The 15,978-nt window shown below is 34.4% G+C and overlaps 1 protein-coding gene across 1 annotated transcript, besides 1 other annotated feature; it reads right to left on the bottom strand.

Annotated features, from left to right (window-relative positions):
• Positions 1-1,042: 1,042 nt before the first annotated feature.
• Positions 1,043-1,117: a sequence feature (Short protein (Smp_198550, CCD81143.1) was converted to a misc_feature.).
• A 7,981-nt stretch (positions 1,118-9,098) lies between these two features.
• On the bottom strand, positions 9,099-15,289 carry Smp_133830 (hypothetical protein; the record flags this gene model as incomplete). Its single annotated transcript, XM_018799870.1, has 2 exons — positions 9,099-9,773; positions 15,239-15,289. The coding sequence occupies 2 exons, from the start codon at positions 15,287-15,289 to the stop codon at positions 9,204-9,206; spliced, it is 621 nt and encodes a 206-aa protein (XP_018653740.1). The 3' UTR covers positions 9,099-9,203.
• Between the last annotated feature and the right edge of the window lie 689 nt (positions 15,290-15,978).

The following is a 15,978-nucleotide window of genomic DNA, read 5'->3' as shown; positions in this document are numbered from 1 at the left end:
AAATCATCTTCAAAATTTACATGATTATTTAATTATTTGCATTAAAATATTTGGATTTTTATCTAATATAAAGGTCACGTTCCAGTGTGTGCTACTAATGTCGATAGATATAAGTAACATGTATCATCAATCAAAAGTGAAATGCCTGGTGGTAGAAGGTTAAGAAGATTAAAGAGAAGTCGTCAAGAATACAGAATGATTGATTTGGAAACGAAAGAACAATGAAGTCTGAGACGATTGATTGATATTTCTTGAAGGAACAGTGAATTTTGGGACAATTTTATTAACATTTTGCAAATGAAGAATGTACTGTATTGTTCTCAGATTTGACTAAGATGTTCTGTAATGTGTTCAAACACATTCAGTTGTCATCACTGGTATTCCCGTTCTCTACAATAGTAGCCGCGGTAGAAGTATTTGCAGTAGTAGTAGTTGCAGTAATAGTTGTAGTATTAAACACTATGTCAAGTCTCAAATTTCCTATTTTTCTAAATAAGAGTATATTTAATTGATGAATGATGTATTCTTGTTTAAACCATACTTATATATGAAATGTAGAGAATGAGATAAATTTAAGTAAATAGTGTAAAGAAAATGATCACTTTAATCCCAATATCTATCTATCTATCTATACCTATATACCAAAAGTGTAGGCAGTAAATAATAAATCTGGTTTTAACGATCACGACTTAGTTTGCTACGGATTTGGTTATTTCTTGTTGATTTACATCACTGATTGGGACCATTTGCAAAACATATTGAAAACAAAGTTAAAATGGATATATTTCGTCACAGTTTTGATCTCTTTAGTTTTGTACATTCATAATATATTAAAGCAAGGAAGTCCAGGATCTATAAGTCTTGGAATTAGTACAATATTCTTAAACCATTAAGACACGATTGACAGACTCATATTTTTTTCAATGATAGCTGGTTCAATCTTAACATGGATTATCTCTTCGGTTAATGTACCTGTTCTCAACTTTGAAAACACGTCTCGAATGTTCCCTTACATAAGTAAAGGGTCATTTTTGATTAGGCGTTATTCAGACAGACATGTTACATTAAAATTAGTTTTACCACTAAGTATATGATGATCATTCGAAAATAAGTACATTTTTAATTACGTGCTAGTTATCAACACACAGGCAACTCAGCACTATGGTGAAACATTTAATGTAGTTGACACTAAACTATCGTTGTGACTTGTTATTAATTGACTTCGGTTGGGAACGCAGAGCTTTGAGTTACTAATCAATAGCTTAATAGTACTGTTTTCATTACAGGATTTGAAGATTCTGAGCTCTATTGTAGTTGCCGCTTACTTTTGCCTTCTGATTTTATACACCGTTAAGATTGGTATAATAACGGTTATCGAAGTGAACTATTATTGAAGCACGGCACTACAGATCTGGTAAGCCCGACATGCGAACACGCAACAGAATTGCATGCCTCTCTGAACGAACACGGACCAGAATTGACAACCTCGGCGTACGAACTCACTACATAATTGGCGACCGCAACGAGAGAACACAAATCAAAAATGGAACCGCCGACGACATATTCCGTTACGATTCGAATAATCATCACATGCTCATTATTACAATGATGTCATATCATCACCTAACGTGGAATTATTATTTTTTTTCTTATTGACATTAAACTATGACATTTACGCAGTCAAATCACTAATCGAACAAATTATAATTATATGGACATTACACGTTATGATATTCGAAACTCACTGGATTATTTTTATGATCCAATGACGTAAAATTTTCCTGATTTAATATATTACACTTTATCATAGACATAAGTTTGGAGTCATACTCCCGATAGTAGAAACTTATGTTCTCGATGCAACTAATGTTCATTCATTTCAGAGACTGATCAATTACAGTCCTAAACATCACTGGGAAGATTCAAACAAACAATACCAAATGCTGCAATTTTCGTTTCACTATGATCCCTGGTTTAATGTCTAAACACAAATCAAGTATTCAACGCCGTATTACCAGCCGATTAATAATGATTATTTTCATATTATCTATTCATTCACATGTATAACTGAATGCTGCATCATCCGTTACCCATAAACACTATTCGATTACTGCAATTAATATTCTATTTCCATTGCACTGTACGCCAGAACATAGAGTTTAGAGCTAATCTCTCAAAGATACACTCTTGTTCTTCACATCCAAGTCAGTCTCACTCGCCGTCATCGATAATCATATGTATTGGTATTTTTATTACGCCTTAATACGGTTTCGTAACAAATGAGGTTGAGCGCATATCCCTCTAACTACACAAACCACGCTAGGCTGCATGACCATAAAGGAATACGACTCCGCATATCTCGTCTCAGCAGTCACTATTCTGTTCCTCTGGTCATTCTACTAATACATATTTAACGATAACTCGACGCACACGACATCGTACGCTGACTTCGCATTTTATTATCATTATCAGTACAGCAACGAATATCAACCGTTGATGCAGTCATCATCCTACGGCTGGATTGTTTTTAACCCTCATGAACTCCAGGCATGTAAATTCGAATATACTCATCGCTGAATCGACGCTATTTACTCTACTGCGGCTCATCAGAACATATTCATATTTCACTGTTCTTTATCTTCATATTCAGTCGGCACCACAAACCAATTTCTGTTATATTCTACCCGACTCATTTCCACAATCTATTCCACTGTCTTACCCATAAACAATTTATTACTCTATTTTCGCGATATTTCGAATCGTTCGTACGAACGTGTTATTTAATCATCCAAACAGTCACGACATAAATGCATGTTAAATTTTTTCGTACGCTTGCTAATTTAATCATAATCACATGCTAGCATCCCTATTTTTGTCCGCACTTTGACAATATTCATGTACCTTTTTACATAAGTATGACACTTTCGCTTAATACGCTCACCCCTCACATGACACTGTAATTTATCAGATATTGTACCATTTTTTTCCACATTTTAACGTTATCCACATACCGCTTCAGTGTTATATTTCGAAAACAGACATTTTTTTTAATAAATGTGCTATTTTCTACAAGGGGGCTATGTAGTATCAGTTTATATGTTAAGCCCATGCACTTTATTCTAGCTTTTGGTCAAGTTAACTCACCTATACATTATGCGTCATATTTTGATCTTGTTCATCATCTTTGCTTCGCTCGCTTACACTTGCTCGTGTGACCACAGCTTTCTGATCTGCATCATTTATCAATAAAAATGTAGTTGCTGCTTCCTCTTGCCTTCTGATTTGATACACCGTTAAGATTGGTATAATAACGGTTATCGAAGTGAACTATTATCAAGGCACGGCACTACAAACTCAACTATTGGATCTAACTGAATCATTTATGATCGTTTTCTTTATTGAGATATTTTTCTAGAAGTTTTTTCAAATCGTTATTTTGAATGCATAGCGATTTCATGGGTTTGAACCAACAACCTTTATCCTTATGTCCTGAAGTCGTCTATTAAGAGATATCATAAGTGAAAAGCATTGGATTACCACTTCACTGCAATGTAAACATTTAGCCCCCGAATGCCCTGGTACGGCCGAGAGTGAGGAGCGGCCCCCTCCCTCTCGAAATGCTCTCACATGGTCACGCGCATATAGCCTATGCCAGGGAAGTCCTACTTACTATCTTCTCGTGACGAAGGTGTTTTTTACGAAATTGAGAGGACGAAAAGCGAATGTCCGGCGATTTAACCGGGTCGGTGGACACGGAAAGCCCACCTAGAAGAGTTAGAAAACCCTGATTCCAAACCAATGGTGAACATGGGCTCCAGTATCCTGACGGAACAAATAGCGTATGAATCAATCGTTCGTGACCAGCTACCATGGGGTTGCATCTCCTCACGATGCTCCACTGCCTTGTGGATCAGACCTTTAGGTCAAAGGCTCTGGGTGTGGCCCCCTTAGAAGACCACCTGCTTCGGTGTGGACACCTGGGCAGTATCACAGCCCTCACACAAGTCAAATGAGATTTGTGTGGCACATATATATCTGGTGCCTCTTTGTACCAATATTTATGTGTTTAAATAAATAAAAATAAACATTTAGACTTTATTCCATTAACCTCGCCACTTTTTAGCAACCATAACACCAATGTTTTGTTATCAGGGGGAATATAAACTGGTTCATATTTGATCTTTCAAGTTTTTTTTATACAATGGATGTAGTTCATAATATCACCAAAAGAAATGAAACAGTTTATTCAATATCACAATAGAAAAACTAACTTAGTTTTATTTTCAAAGTTAAGTTACTGTTGATTTCATATATGCTTGTAAAAAAAGGTCTGATGAAGTTAATCCATAGAATAGTATACGTAAGCCACTTTTAGCTCATTAATCAATAACTTACCAAACTATCAATTGAATAACTAAATATGTTTATTCAGTTTTGTTGCTTAATTAGCTTAATTGTGTCAATCAGTCACTCAGTCAGTAAGTCACAAGGTAGAACTTCATACGTACGTACATCAGTTTGAGTTGAGTACTGGTATTTCATTTTTAATGTTCTGTTAATTCAAGTGTATTAATTTTTGTGGGAGATTATATACACGGACCGAATTATTCTGTCATAGCTATTTTTATATGAATGCATAAAATAAGAAATTCGTTGATATTTCAAAAGTCAGTCAGTAATCCACGATGTTGCGCCACCGTCCACCATTGTCTTCAGTGAGTAACTGCTTCTACAACAGAGACGGTTGAACCCCACTGACTTTAGCTTCTCACTAGAACTCCAGGAATGTCATCTTGAAACCAGTCACCAGTGAGCACACGATAATTAACAGTAATCATTTCCATAACCCTATACTGATAATTAATTTTTATTTGATTCCAACTGATATTCGAAATTACCTTCAGCGACTTATCTGTCAACATGATTTCCATTGGCGATTCGGGTTAATTCGTTTTTTTAAAAAACAAAAGCTCTATATACACCATTACCATAATACCATTTAATTGACCTATTTTCAAATTCGTGGATGCGCACTGCTGAGGAGTCTTATAATAGGACGAAACGGCCGTCCAGTGCTTCAAGGGTTTCCATAGTGGTCTAGCTTCAATTCACTCACGCTTTCAACTATGAAAAATACTAAATCTCCACAAAAAAACCTCTTCCGATAATAATAATCGTATGCTCACTAGTGACTGACTTCGGGAGGTAAATCCAGGAGTTCTAGTGAGAAACAAGGACCAGTGGAGTTCAAACCACGTCAGTTGTGAGATAGGAACTCACTGAAAACAATTGGTGAACGGTTGCTCAACTTTGTGGATTGGTTGAGGTTAGACATTAACACCACGGATGCCGGCTCAGTGGTCTATCGGTTAAGTGCTCTGGTGCGAAACTGGTAGGTCCTGAGTTCGAATCTCGCAAGGCAAAATCTTGGATGCGTACTGCTGAAGAGTCCCATAATAGGACGAAACGGCCGTCCAGTTTTTCCAGGTTTTCCATGGTGGTCTAGCTTCAATTGAATAACAACTTCAACTATGAAAATAATAAATCTCCACAAAAACCCACTTTCATAATTCCCAAAAATCAACTATCTAGACGTATTACGTAATCATTGGTCTGGTAATCATATGAAAAGCAAAATCTACTGTTCATCAATATAAACCTAATCATTAACTATAAAATATCATAGATTTTTACTAATTTTCTATACCTTGTATTTGACTGCATGTATAGTTTTTCATTTCACCCAGATACGATTAGTGTATCCTAAATAGAGGAACTGAAAAGGGATGATTATTTGTTGTAGATGATATTAGTTTTAGCGAAATGTACTGACTATCTGTATACACATTGGAAACTGTAATTGTTATATTAGGCTAATTGTAATGAATGCTTGCATATAAGAGGGTGTATATGAAATTGTTTCGTTGGATAGTTAATATTCAATAATAATCGATGCAACTGTAAGTCTAAGGTGCATGATAATCAAACTAGTTTATCATTACTATAGGGACTAACTTACATAATGGGGATTAGATAGCATTGTATTTCCCAAAATGATCGATGTTTATTGGCTAGACATATTGACGTAGTCAAATATATAACATACCTCAGGATAAATGACATAATTATACTACTGACCAACTAATAGCTGTATTAATGAGGCTTTACTTATAGACAGAAAAAAAGCATAAAAACTAGGCTTTAAAATATACCTCAACATTACTAACACAGGACTGTCGCTGTAATAAATATGTAATGAATGAGAACACAGGTAGGGATAACCAATATATTAAAAAAAACCGGAGTTCTTTCAGCAAATGTGAAAGCCATAAGTTCAATACTTCATTTTCAAATCCTCTATCGCTTGTCTCAAAACTAATCGTTCCTTCGTTACCATAACATTTACTCTCTGTTCCTGTGCTCTCCGATTCATTCTTCCCAAACTTCTGCTGCTAGACATTCTGCTTCTGATTAGCGTTACATACTTGTTCACTTGGTATTGTTTACTTGAATTTTCCCATTGATGTTTAGCACTGCAATTCATCAGTAACTTAGCGACATATGTGCATACTGTGCGTATTGCCTTGATACTGTCTTAATTCACAAGCATTCTAAGCAAAGACGGATAATGGATAGCGATGGGTTCGTATCCCAGAGTGACCATCAACTATGAGATGCAGGTAAATCCAGATGATGAGTCCCTAATAGGACGAAACGCTCGTCAAGCTGGATTTCACTGCTCTCCACTATCCATCTTTGGTTACATATTTGTGTTCACTATGCATTTGTTACTAGTACGTTTCACAGCAAAAGTCTACAAAAAATGAATGTACCTTTGGAGTAAGATAAGAATATGTCAGTGGTGACCACTGACATGTTACTGAAGTGACATTCTAAATGATGACAGTCAGAATGTTTCACATTGATTTAAACAAAATAACACTTGGCTTAGACTTTGAGGCTAGATTCGTAAACGTATCGTTGTCTCCACTAATTAATTATTTAAAATCAAAAGGAGACCGAAATAAAACAAATATCCCGCAGCTATGTATCTCAAGAGTAATTCAAAGCATCTTCACAAGTAAAAAGGATAATAATTACACTTACTAAAACTCTCCCATATAAAAATGCAAGGTTTCCGTTGTTCTTCGTGAAATTTTTGATGAATTCGGATAATTTGGATAAATAAAGTAAATTAGACACGAAAATGTATGTCATTTATAATAGAAAAAGATTAAGAAAATACAGATTCTAACGGCATCAATTCCAGATTATTGGTGTCCTGATTGACAGTGTATATTGCAAGTATACATTTTTAATTGAACAAAATTAATCTACACTTTCTTATTGAATGGTATATCATAGTCAAAGACATACCATCATAGACTAGCAGAAGTTAGACGTATTTCACATTTGTGAAACCCATCCACTTGTAAAAGTTATCAATTTAAGATCTTCCGAAAGAAATTAAACGTAAATAATTTTTAATATCAATCAACACAAACTAAAAATGTTTCGAAGGTCCTGATGGTAGATGTATATTTTGCTATGACTCCTTACTCCTCAGTGATATCTACACTGAATCAATGTAAAGTAAGTCTCAAACACGTGACACCAATCCTCTAAATATGCATTTAAGAACATTTGAATGTAAAAACGTTTGTAATGAATCATCTTCTAACGTCACCTGATATTCGAAATTCATTCATCTTTAGACTAAAAGCGAAGTCAAAGTAATTGTAGCTTACTTTTATTTCTATTAAAAGATGAGTTCTGAATGCAAATAAACATGACAAATACCTTTTAATAAATGATTAGACAATATTTAATGTAAAAAGTTGTTATATCCTGTGGAGATTTATGAATGGTAACTTTGAGAACTATTTATAGACCAATATGATATGTATATTTCCTATTGTATATTAGCTATGTAACTTAACTATTCATATTCATGTTCCTTATCTTATGAGCTTCATTTTGACCTATAGACTATTATTATACGATTTACCATTCTTGAGTTATCCCCAGTCTATTAATTACGGTTCCTCACATTCACAGACACATTTGATTGAATCTTGTACAAATGTTATTTTCTATTTTATGGTACAATGTGGTCAGTTTGTTTGGTATATAAACCCAGTATGTTTGTGAATAATGATTTATATTGCAGAGGCTGTTATTGGTATTCTGGACTTAACTGGCTGGGCTAGGCAGAAGCAGGATCGGTTAGCGCTCTAGACTGCTTGTACAGGTTTTGTGTATTATTGGATACGATCGATAAAATCACTCCTCTCCAACTGGTGGTCTTATCACCTCATATTATTAAAAAGGGCACACACTCAATCGATATAACAAATAGTATCACAATTTTACATTATTATTATTACCAAAACACAAATGAAAGGAATTTACAGTCCTCCTTTTTTTTTTAAAAAAAATATGAAAATGAAAATGGATCATTTATAAAGAAAAGTGAGTAGCTAATTCACTACTCCATGATGAATAAAAAAAAACAGGAAAACTATCATTTTAATTTACAAAACACTAAAGGACACTTTCAAGAAAAGAACCCATTTCAAATGTAACGATTATTCAATGTTCAATTATCTAGTTGCTTAATCTTCCATAACTCTGCCTGTAAATCATCTGGGGGCTACTGTCAGTCTCAAGCCCGGATAAAGAGAAGAGGGTTGGGCATGGGATTAGCGATCGTAGAAACCTAACCCTTTAAAAAAACGCTTTATTATTCCATAGATATATATATATATATCATGTATCATAATTTTGCTAAACCAAGAAAAGAAAAAAATGCAATGACAAGTTATTCAAAGTAAATAGTTTATATTGATGTTGGTTCTTCCTTCTTTTTTAAAAGGGGATTGAAAGACAGACCTGCAGCGTGTTTTGTTTATTTAAAAAAAAACAAAAACAAAAGCAAACAAAATCAATACAACAACATAATTATGACCATAAATAGTTACATATATGAGTATAATAAAGTAGAGTAGATAAAAAGATGTTATGAATCTGTTCTTTGTATTCATGATGGAAATGGAATATGTATCATTGGATCCAGTACGTTATGAAAATCAATCACGAAATGAATGTAGATTTATGTTAAGTGTATGGTTTGTTTTAAGTTTCCAATATATGAATACCCAATACCCTGAGTATATATATTAACTCATGTATATTTCATTGTTTCATTGAGATGAAGGTGAAATAGATCTATTCGAACGTGATCTATTAGATGATGTACATTGATCTGGTGTACGAGCTCTAATAGGTTGTTCTAAATGATCTGTAATAGTTGAATCTTGTATTTTATCTTGTGTGAAATCATGACTTGCAGCTAAAAATGCTGAAATTAATGTTGCTGCACTTAATTTAGCTGCTATTTCTGAAGGTAATTGTATACCACATGTTGATGAACATGATGAATGACATGATGAACCAGTAGTACCATCTGTTGTAACATTTAAAAATGAAGCATCTGTTGTACCACTTTCAAATGTACTACAACTTAATAAACTGCTTGCAGTAGTTGAAACACTAGCATGACTAAGACTACGACTACGGCTTGGATGTCGTCTTAATCTAGTCCAATCAGTGACTCTTAATCGTGCAGCTTCTATTTCAGCTTCTAATTGACCTAAATTTGTACGAATTTGACGATATGTTTCAACAAGATATTGTTGTTGATCAATCCATCGGCCATGTGGTGTAGTACCAATGGTAGATCCAGTATTTCTGTCCATTACAATTCCAGGCATCTGTTAGTGTATAAAATAAATGTAAAATGTTGATAATCAAAAAACTAAGATAAAAACAAAAGAGGTTAAGCATAATGGAAGATTATTATTCGGTAGCACAAAAACATTATAAAGTATACATTCTATGAGTCTAACCTTTCATAGCATCGTCAGTCAGTCAGTTACAACGTAGAACTTCGTATGTACGTACATCAGTTCGAGTTGCCACACTACATTAGCACAGAGATGTAGTTGTCGACTCAAATCCCATAGTGATAGAAGTAGTAAGAATATAAGCAGTAATCCGAAAGATTAGGGTTTAAAGGTATTATTCAAGGTGTGTAATCCAGTGAAATAAATTTGGAAAGACAAAAAATATAGAGACATGAAGAATTCAGTAGATTAGAATTTGGCAGAACACAAAGAGTGGATGCATCTTCGCCATTGCAAACGATTTTGAGCCATGTCATTCAAGGTCTCTAACCATCGATTACTATCATCTCGCGAATCCAAACCAGGTAGTCTACACCTACCAACATGGCTCAGTCCAATTGTCAGTGACTTCATGGATTTGTGCCACGTTTAGGTCTGGCCGCCCCTAGCTTTCTTCCAACCTATTCCTACACCATGAAACATTGTATGTCGAGGAAGTCGGTGGTTGGGCATACGTAACACGTGTCCCAACCATCTCAACTGATGAAGTTTCACCACTTCGCCATCCTTACCTAGTACCCATTTCCTAGCGACTGCATTACTTACTCGGTGGTCCCAGAATATACGAGCAGTGCTTCGAAGACACCTATGATCGAATACTAGTAGCCTACGAATATCCTCTATTCTTATCGGCACTGTTTCGCTGCCATAAAGTAGGACGAACCGAACTGCTGCACAGTAAACCCGTCCTTTGGATGGTAGACAGATATCTCGCCTACGCCATAAATGACGCAAGGTGGCGAAAGCTAGACGAGCCTTCTATATCTGTGTTGAGATTACGTCACACGTCAGACCACAAGAGCTGATGAGACTCCCAAGATAAGTGAAGCGGTCAACACGCTCAACTACTTCACTCTCTATCATTAGTTCCGGTGTCGATGCAATTCATTCCTGAAGAAACATTTCGCAATTTGAGAGGGAGAATCGCAACCCGAACATGCTTGCATAGTTGCTTATAGTGGTCAGAAGACTTTGCATTTTTACAGCGTCTTCACCAAATAGCATCATATTTGTCTATAAGTGATCGAGATCCTAAGTACCCTTTACCAACATTGAAGGTTTCTTAATTTTAACAAACAAAACGTAATGCGCATAAATATAGACGTTGGTAGTCAAAAAGTTATCACAAATTAAATCCCAACAGCAACAAAACATAAACATAATTATCACCACTATAAATATTCATAAATTGAGATCGATGAAACACTGACCGATTTCTACATATTAACCATATCATACCCCAACGGTGTCTATCATAGGTACATTAATATTAATTGTTGAATTCATGAGTCAATTAAAGCTAGACCACTATGGAAAACCTGGAAACACTAGATAACCATTTAGTCCTAGTATGGGACTCCTCAACAGTGCACATTCATGATCCCACTCGCAGGATTCAAACCCAGAACCTATTGGTCTCGGGCGCGAACACCTAACCTCTACATCATTGAGCCGACATCAACCGATCCATGAGAAGTTCCATACTAAGACGAAATAGCAGTCCAATATTTCCAGGTATTACATAATGGTCTAACTTTAATCGATTCATGAATTCAATTATGAACTTACTAGAATCACCACAAACCCTTCCCCCTCACTTCTGACATTAATATTAACTTTTTTTATTTATTTGTAAAACAAAATATTTGCGGTTAAAAAAATTATTTTTTTGTCATTTTTTTCTTTAAAATGATAAATTATTTAACTAAATTTATCCCTATTTCCCAAGAAAAATGCGTATTATTTACTTTCATAATAGCGGAATGATGATGATGATGATACAAGTTTATCCAATGAAGGAATAAACTAATCCATATTTGAAAAATGAATGAATCCTTTTTGTTTAGATAGATAACTGGATACTATATAGATATGTATGTTATGGTAAAGTATAAAATTTAATTGTTAGATTATAATGTAAAAAAGATATGGACCAGATGTTAGATTGAAATAGTTCTATAAATATATTCATAGACTATATCATTCATTGATTGTAGTGAACTCTCTATGAAGTAGTAACAGGAAATCTTGAACAGTTATTTCGTTCTAATATGAAACTGATCATCAGTAAACATCTATCATTCCAACGATGATCAAACTTAGAGCCTTCACTCTGACATTTGAACTTTTGGCCTGTAGATCATTGAACCGATATTTAATAATGTATAATTTGAAATTTAATCAATTGACGATAATGCACGGCCATCACTAGTTTTATATAGTTAAGATCATGAGTCAATTGAAGCTAGACCAACGTGGGAAACCTGAAAGCACTCAACGGCCGTTTCGACTTCTCAGCAGTGCGCATCCACGATCCCGCCTCGCGAGATTCAAACCCAAGACCAACCAGTCTTGCGCCAGAGCACTTAACCGATAGACCGCTGAGTCGGCATCCAACGGTGTTAGTGTCTAACTTCAACCGATCCACGAAATTGAACGACACATCCACCAAGTATATAGTTTTTAGATCTTGAAAAGCTTAATCTCATAAAAATATAAAATCAAGGTGTTATAATCATCTGAGAAAGATTTCATATCGTAATGGTGGTAGTCTATATGTGATAATTTAGAAACATATTTTGTAACATAATCCATTAGATTACAATACATCAATAGCATAAAACTGATGTTTACATGTATTTTATTCATAACTGATTATCAAATCTTATAATCAGTTTTGTTAAATTGAATTGCAGATTTAATTTTAACAGTTGAATTCATGAGTCAATTTAGACTAGAACACTATGTGAAACCTGGAAGCACTAAGCAGCTGTTTCGTCTAAGCATAGGACTCTTCAGCAATGCACAATAATGATCCCACGAGCAGGATTCGAACCCAATACCTTCGGTCTGATGTGCGATCGCCTAACCTCCAGACCACTGAGCCTGAATCTAATAGTGTTTATGTCTAACATCAACTGTTAAAACTATCAAAATACTACAATCTCCACAAATCCCGTTACATATTTTATTCTTCAAGTTAAGCAACAAGAAAGTGACTACTGGATTATAATTCTAGAAATCTTATAATTATATTTCTTTTAGTGTAAATTCTTTGATACAGAGTAGGAATAATTTTATAATAGTCCACTTTTAAATTTGAACAGTATGAAGAAAATGGAGTACAACTTTCAATTTCACTAACGGATTCTTAATTGTATGCAAATAGTTAAACCGAACAAAACTAGCTAACAGATGAGTTGCTAAGCAAAATTATAATATATAGATATATACATATATAATACGCAAGTTTGGAACTTATTTTAAAACATAATAAACAGACAAAACAATCTTTTCATCGATGTACAAGGAGTATCTGATGAAGACGTAAGTGCACGGATTAGCAAAGCAAGGACAACATTTTTTACAATTGAAGAACATATGAAACTCAAAACAACTATCCGTCAACCAAGATCAAACTCACAATCTTCAATACGAACGTCAATATAGTTCTGCTGTATGGAGCTGAAACTTGGAGAACTACTACAACCATCATCAAACATGTGCAAGTATTTATGAACCATTGTCTACTCAACATACTCAATGTCTGTTGAACGGAAACCATCAGCAACAACCTACTGTGTGAGAGAACAGACCAGCTTTGAACTAAAGAGGGGATCAGGCAAGTACATTGGAGGTGGATAGGATATACATTGAGGAAATCATCAAATTGCATCACTAAGCAAGCCCTAAATCAGATAAGCTTAATTTATGGTAAAACATTTTATTTATCTATTTATTTGCACACATGAACATTGGTACAATGAAGCACCAAATAAATATGCGCCACACAATAACAATGAGGCCAGTAGCAGATGTCCTTGGTTTGTGTGAAGGCTGTGATAGTACCCGGGTGCCCAAATCAAAATAGGTGGTTTTCTTAGGAGGCCACACCACGAGCCATTAAACTGAAGGTCTTATGCTCAAAGCAATGGAGCAATATTAGGAGATTCAGCTCCTTGATAGACGGTGATCAATAATAGGTTAATTTGCCTTTTGTTCCCTCAGGATCCTACAGGCTATGTAAAGTATTGGTTTGGGATCATTGTTTTCCAACTCCTCTAGGTGGATGTTCCACAACAGAAAGTATGTATTCATATTAGCCCTAGAACCACGTTTTTTTCTAGTTTTAAAGTGTATTACTCTCACCGTCTAAAAGACTCTCAGTCAGGCAGCATAAACTGACTACTATTAATACTGTGGATCATTAAAAATGACTAACTTATGCTATCTTTATAACCCTCTTGAACATATGATTTAAGATTAAGAAATTTTGGATTGACCCATCACTATAACGGAATGTAATTTTGTTTTACCAAAAAGCAGTGGAAGTGTCCATTATAAAAAGAATTTTTTGGATTAGATACTTCGTATTATAATCTCAGTATCACCTTCGAACGTCAAGGAGGTGAGTAACTAAATGCAGCTTAACTATATTGAGCAATGTTTTTCAACTGTTTAGTATAATCTCTAAATTAACATTTCACTAAGTACATCTTCGAATTAGATGCTTATAAGCGGTTTGAACATCTATTATTCAAACTTTAGTGCCAGTATGTTTGTTTATAAACTTCTGAGATTGTTTATTGCCAATAGCCATCTTACTTTTAAAGTACCTATACTGACCAATTATTCTTTGTTACATTAATTGTTAACATATTAACTATCAACGCTATTAGATTACAGAAATAAGATTTATAATCTTCAAGTCAGTACTGTTGTGGTGTGAGCTACTTATGTTCACATAAATAGTATATGGTAATGGTCAGACATAGATAAAGACCGATAAAGAAAGAACTGAAATCAAGCGCGATTGGTAAGAAAAAGAATAAACAATAGAATTAGAGAAGATGAACTGATATTTACAGAAGGAATAGCGAAGATTGAGATAAGTGGTTGTTATTTTGCGAATTAACTGTTTGCTGTATGATTATCAGAATTTAGTAAGATAGTCTGGAATTCGTGCTTAAACACATTCGATTGTCCTCAGTCGTGTTTTGTTCACTACACTGTTAACGCTTGTAGATAGAGAATATCCGTCCTACAGACGTATGTTGTTAATATCATATGTTGTAATACTGATCTGTTACGTAACAAAATATTTATTCCTACATACTGAATGTCGGATAAATATTCATGAATAACATTGTTTAATACAAGTCAGACAGAGACACGTGAGAGTTTGTAAGGAATATACAAGTTCAATAGTTTTAGGACAATAAATATAATGAAATGGGAAAAAGGCTACTTAAACGATACAAAGTAATGATTACCTGATAATGTAAAAATGATAAATTTAACCCTTGTTTGACAGCTTGACACATGCATGTATTATGTCAGTTACTAGATTGGATTCACGCTACGTAATTACCAATAGCATAAGCCGAATTCCTGTAAGTAGATGCTATTAATACTATCCTTCAGCTATTTGTATCAGTCAAAATAACTCAAACTCGCAAAAACTAGCATAATTCATAAGTCATTAGAGTTAATAATGGTAATGATATAATCGACAAGATGATGGTTTCGGAAAGATTAGCTTAATACTGGCTGAACTGCTGTAACTTATATTCTTTTATAAAACTGCCTATCTATTAGGGATGATCTGAACGAAAGTTAACCAGCTTTTATCAGTTGTTCAATGGGTATTAAAAACTAAATTCATTTTGTACATCAAAATGCTCAATGATAATGCGGTTTGTTCTTTGACTCTCGGTTGTGTTCCAATGTTTCCAACTTTATAAATGAAACAAAAGTACCAATGAATCCTGTCTTGAATTGATTTTTAAAAACTTATATTTAAATTGTATGATTAGCAAAATAATTCTATATTCAGAAAATACAAGTAAATGAGACTGGTAGGTCCTGAGTTCGAATCCTGCAAGGCGGGATCGTGGATGCACACTGCTGGGAAGGACGAAACGGCCTTAAAGCAGTGCTTCCAGGTTTTCTATGGTGGTCTATCTTCAAATGACTCATGATTTCAACAATGAAAATACTGAAATCTCCACAA

Source organism: Schistosoma mansoni, chromosome W (assembly GCF_000237925.1).
Source record: "Schistosoma mansoni strain Puerto Rico chromosome W, complete genome".
Lineage (NCBI taxonomy): Eukaryota > Metazoa > Platyhelminthes > Trematoda > Strigeidida > Schistosomatidae > Schistosoma > Schistosoma mansoni.
This window is presented reverse-complemented; position numbering and strand designations above follow the sequence as displayed.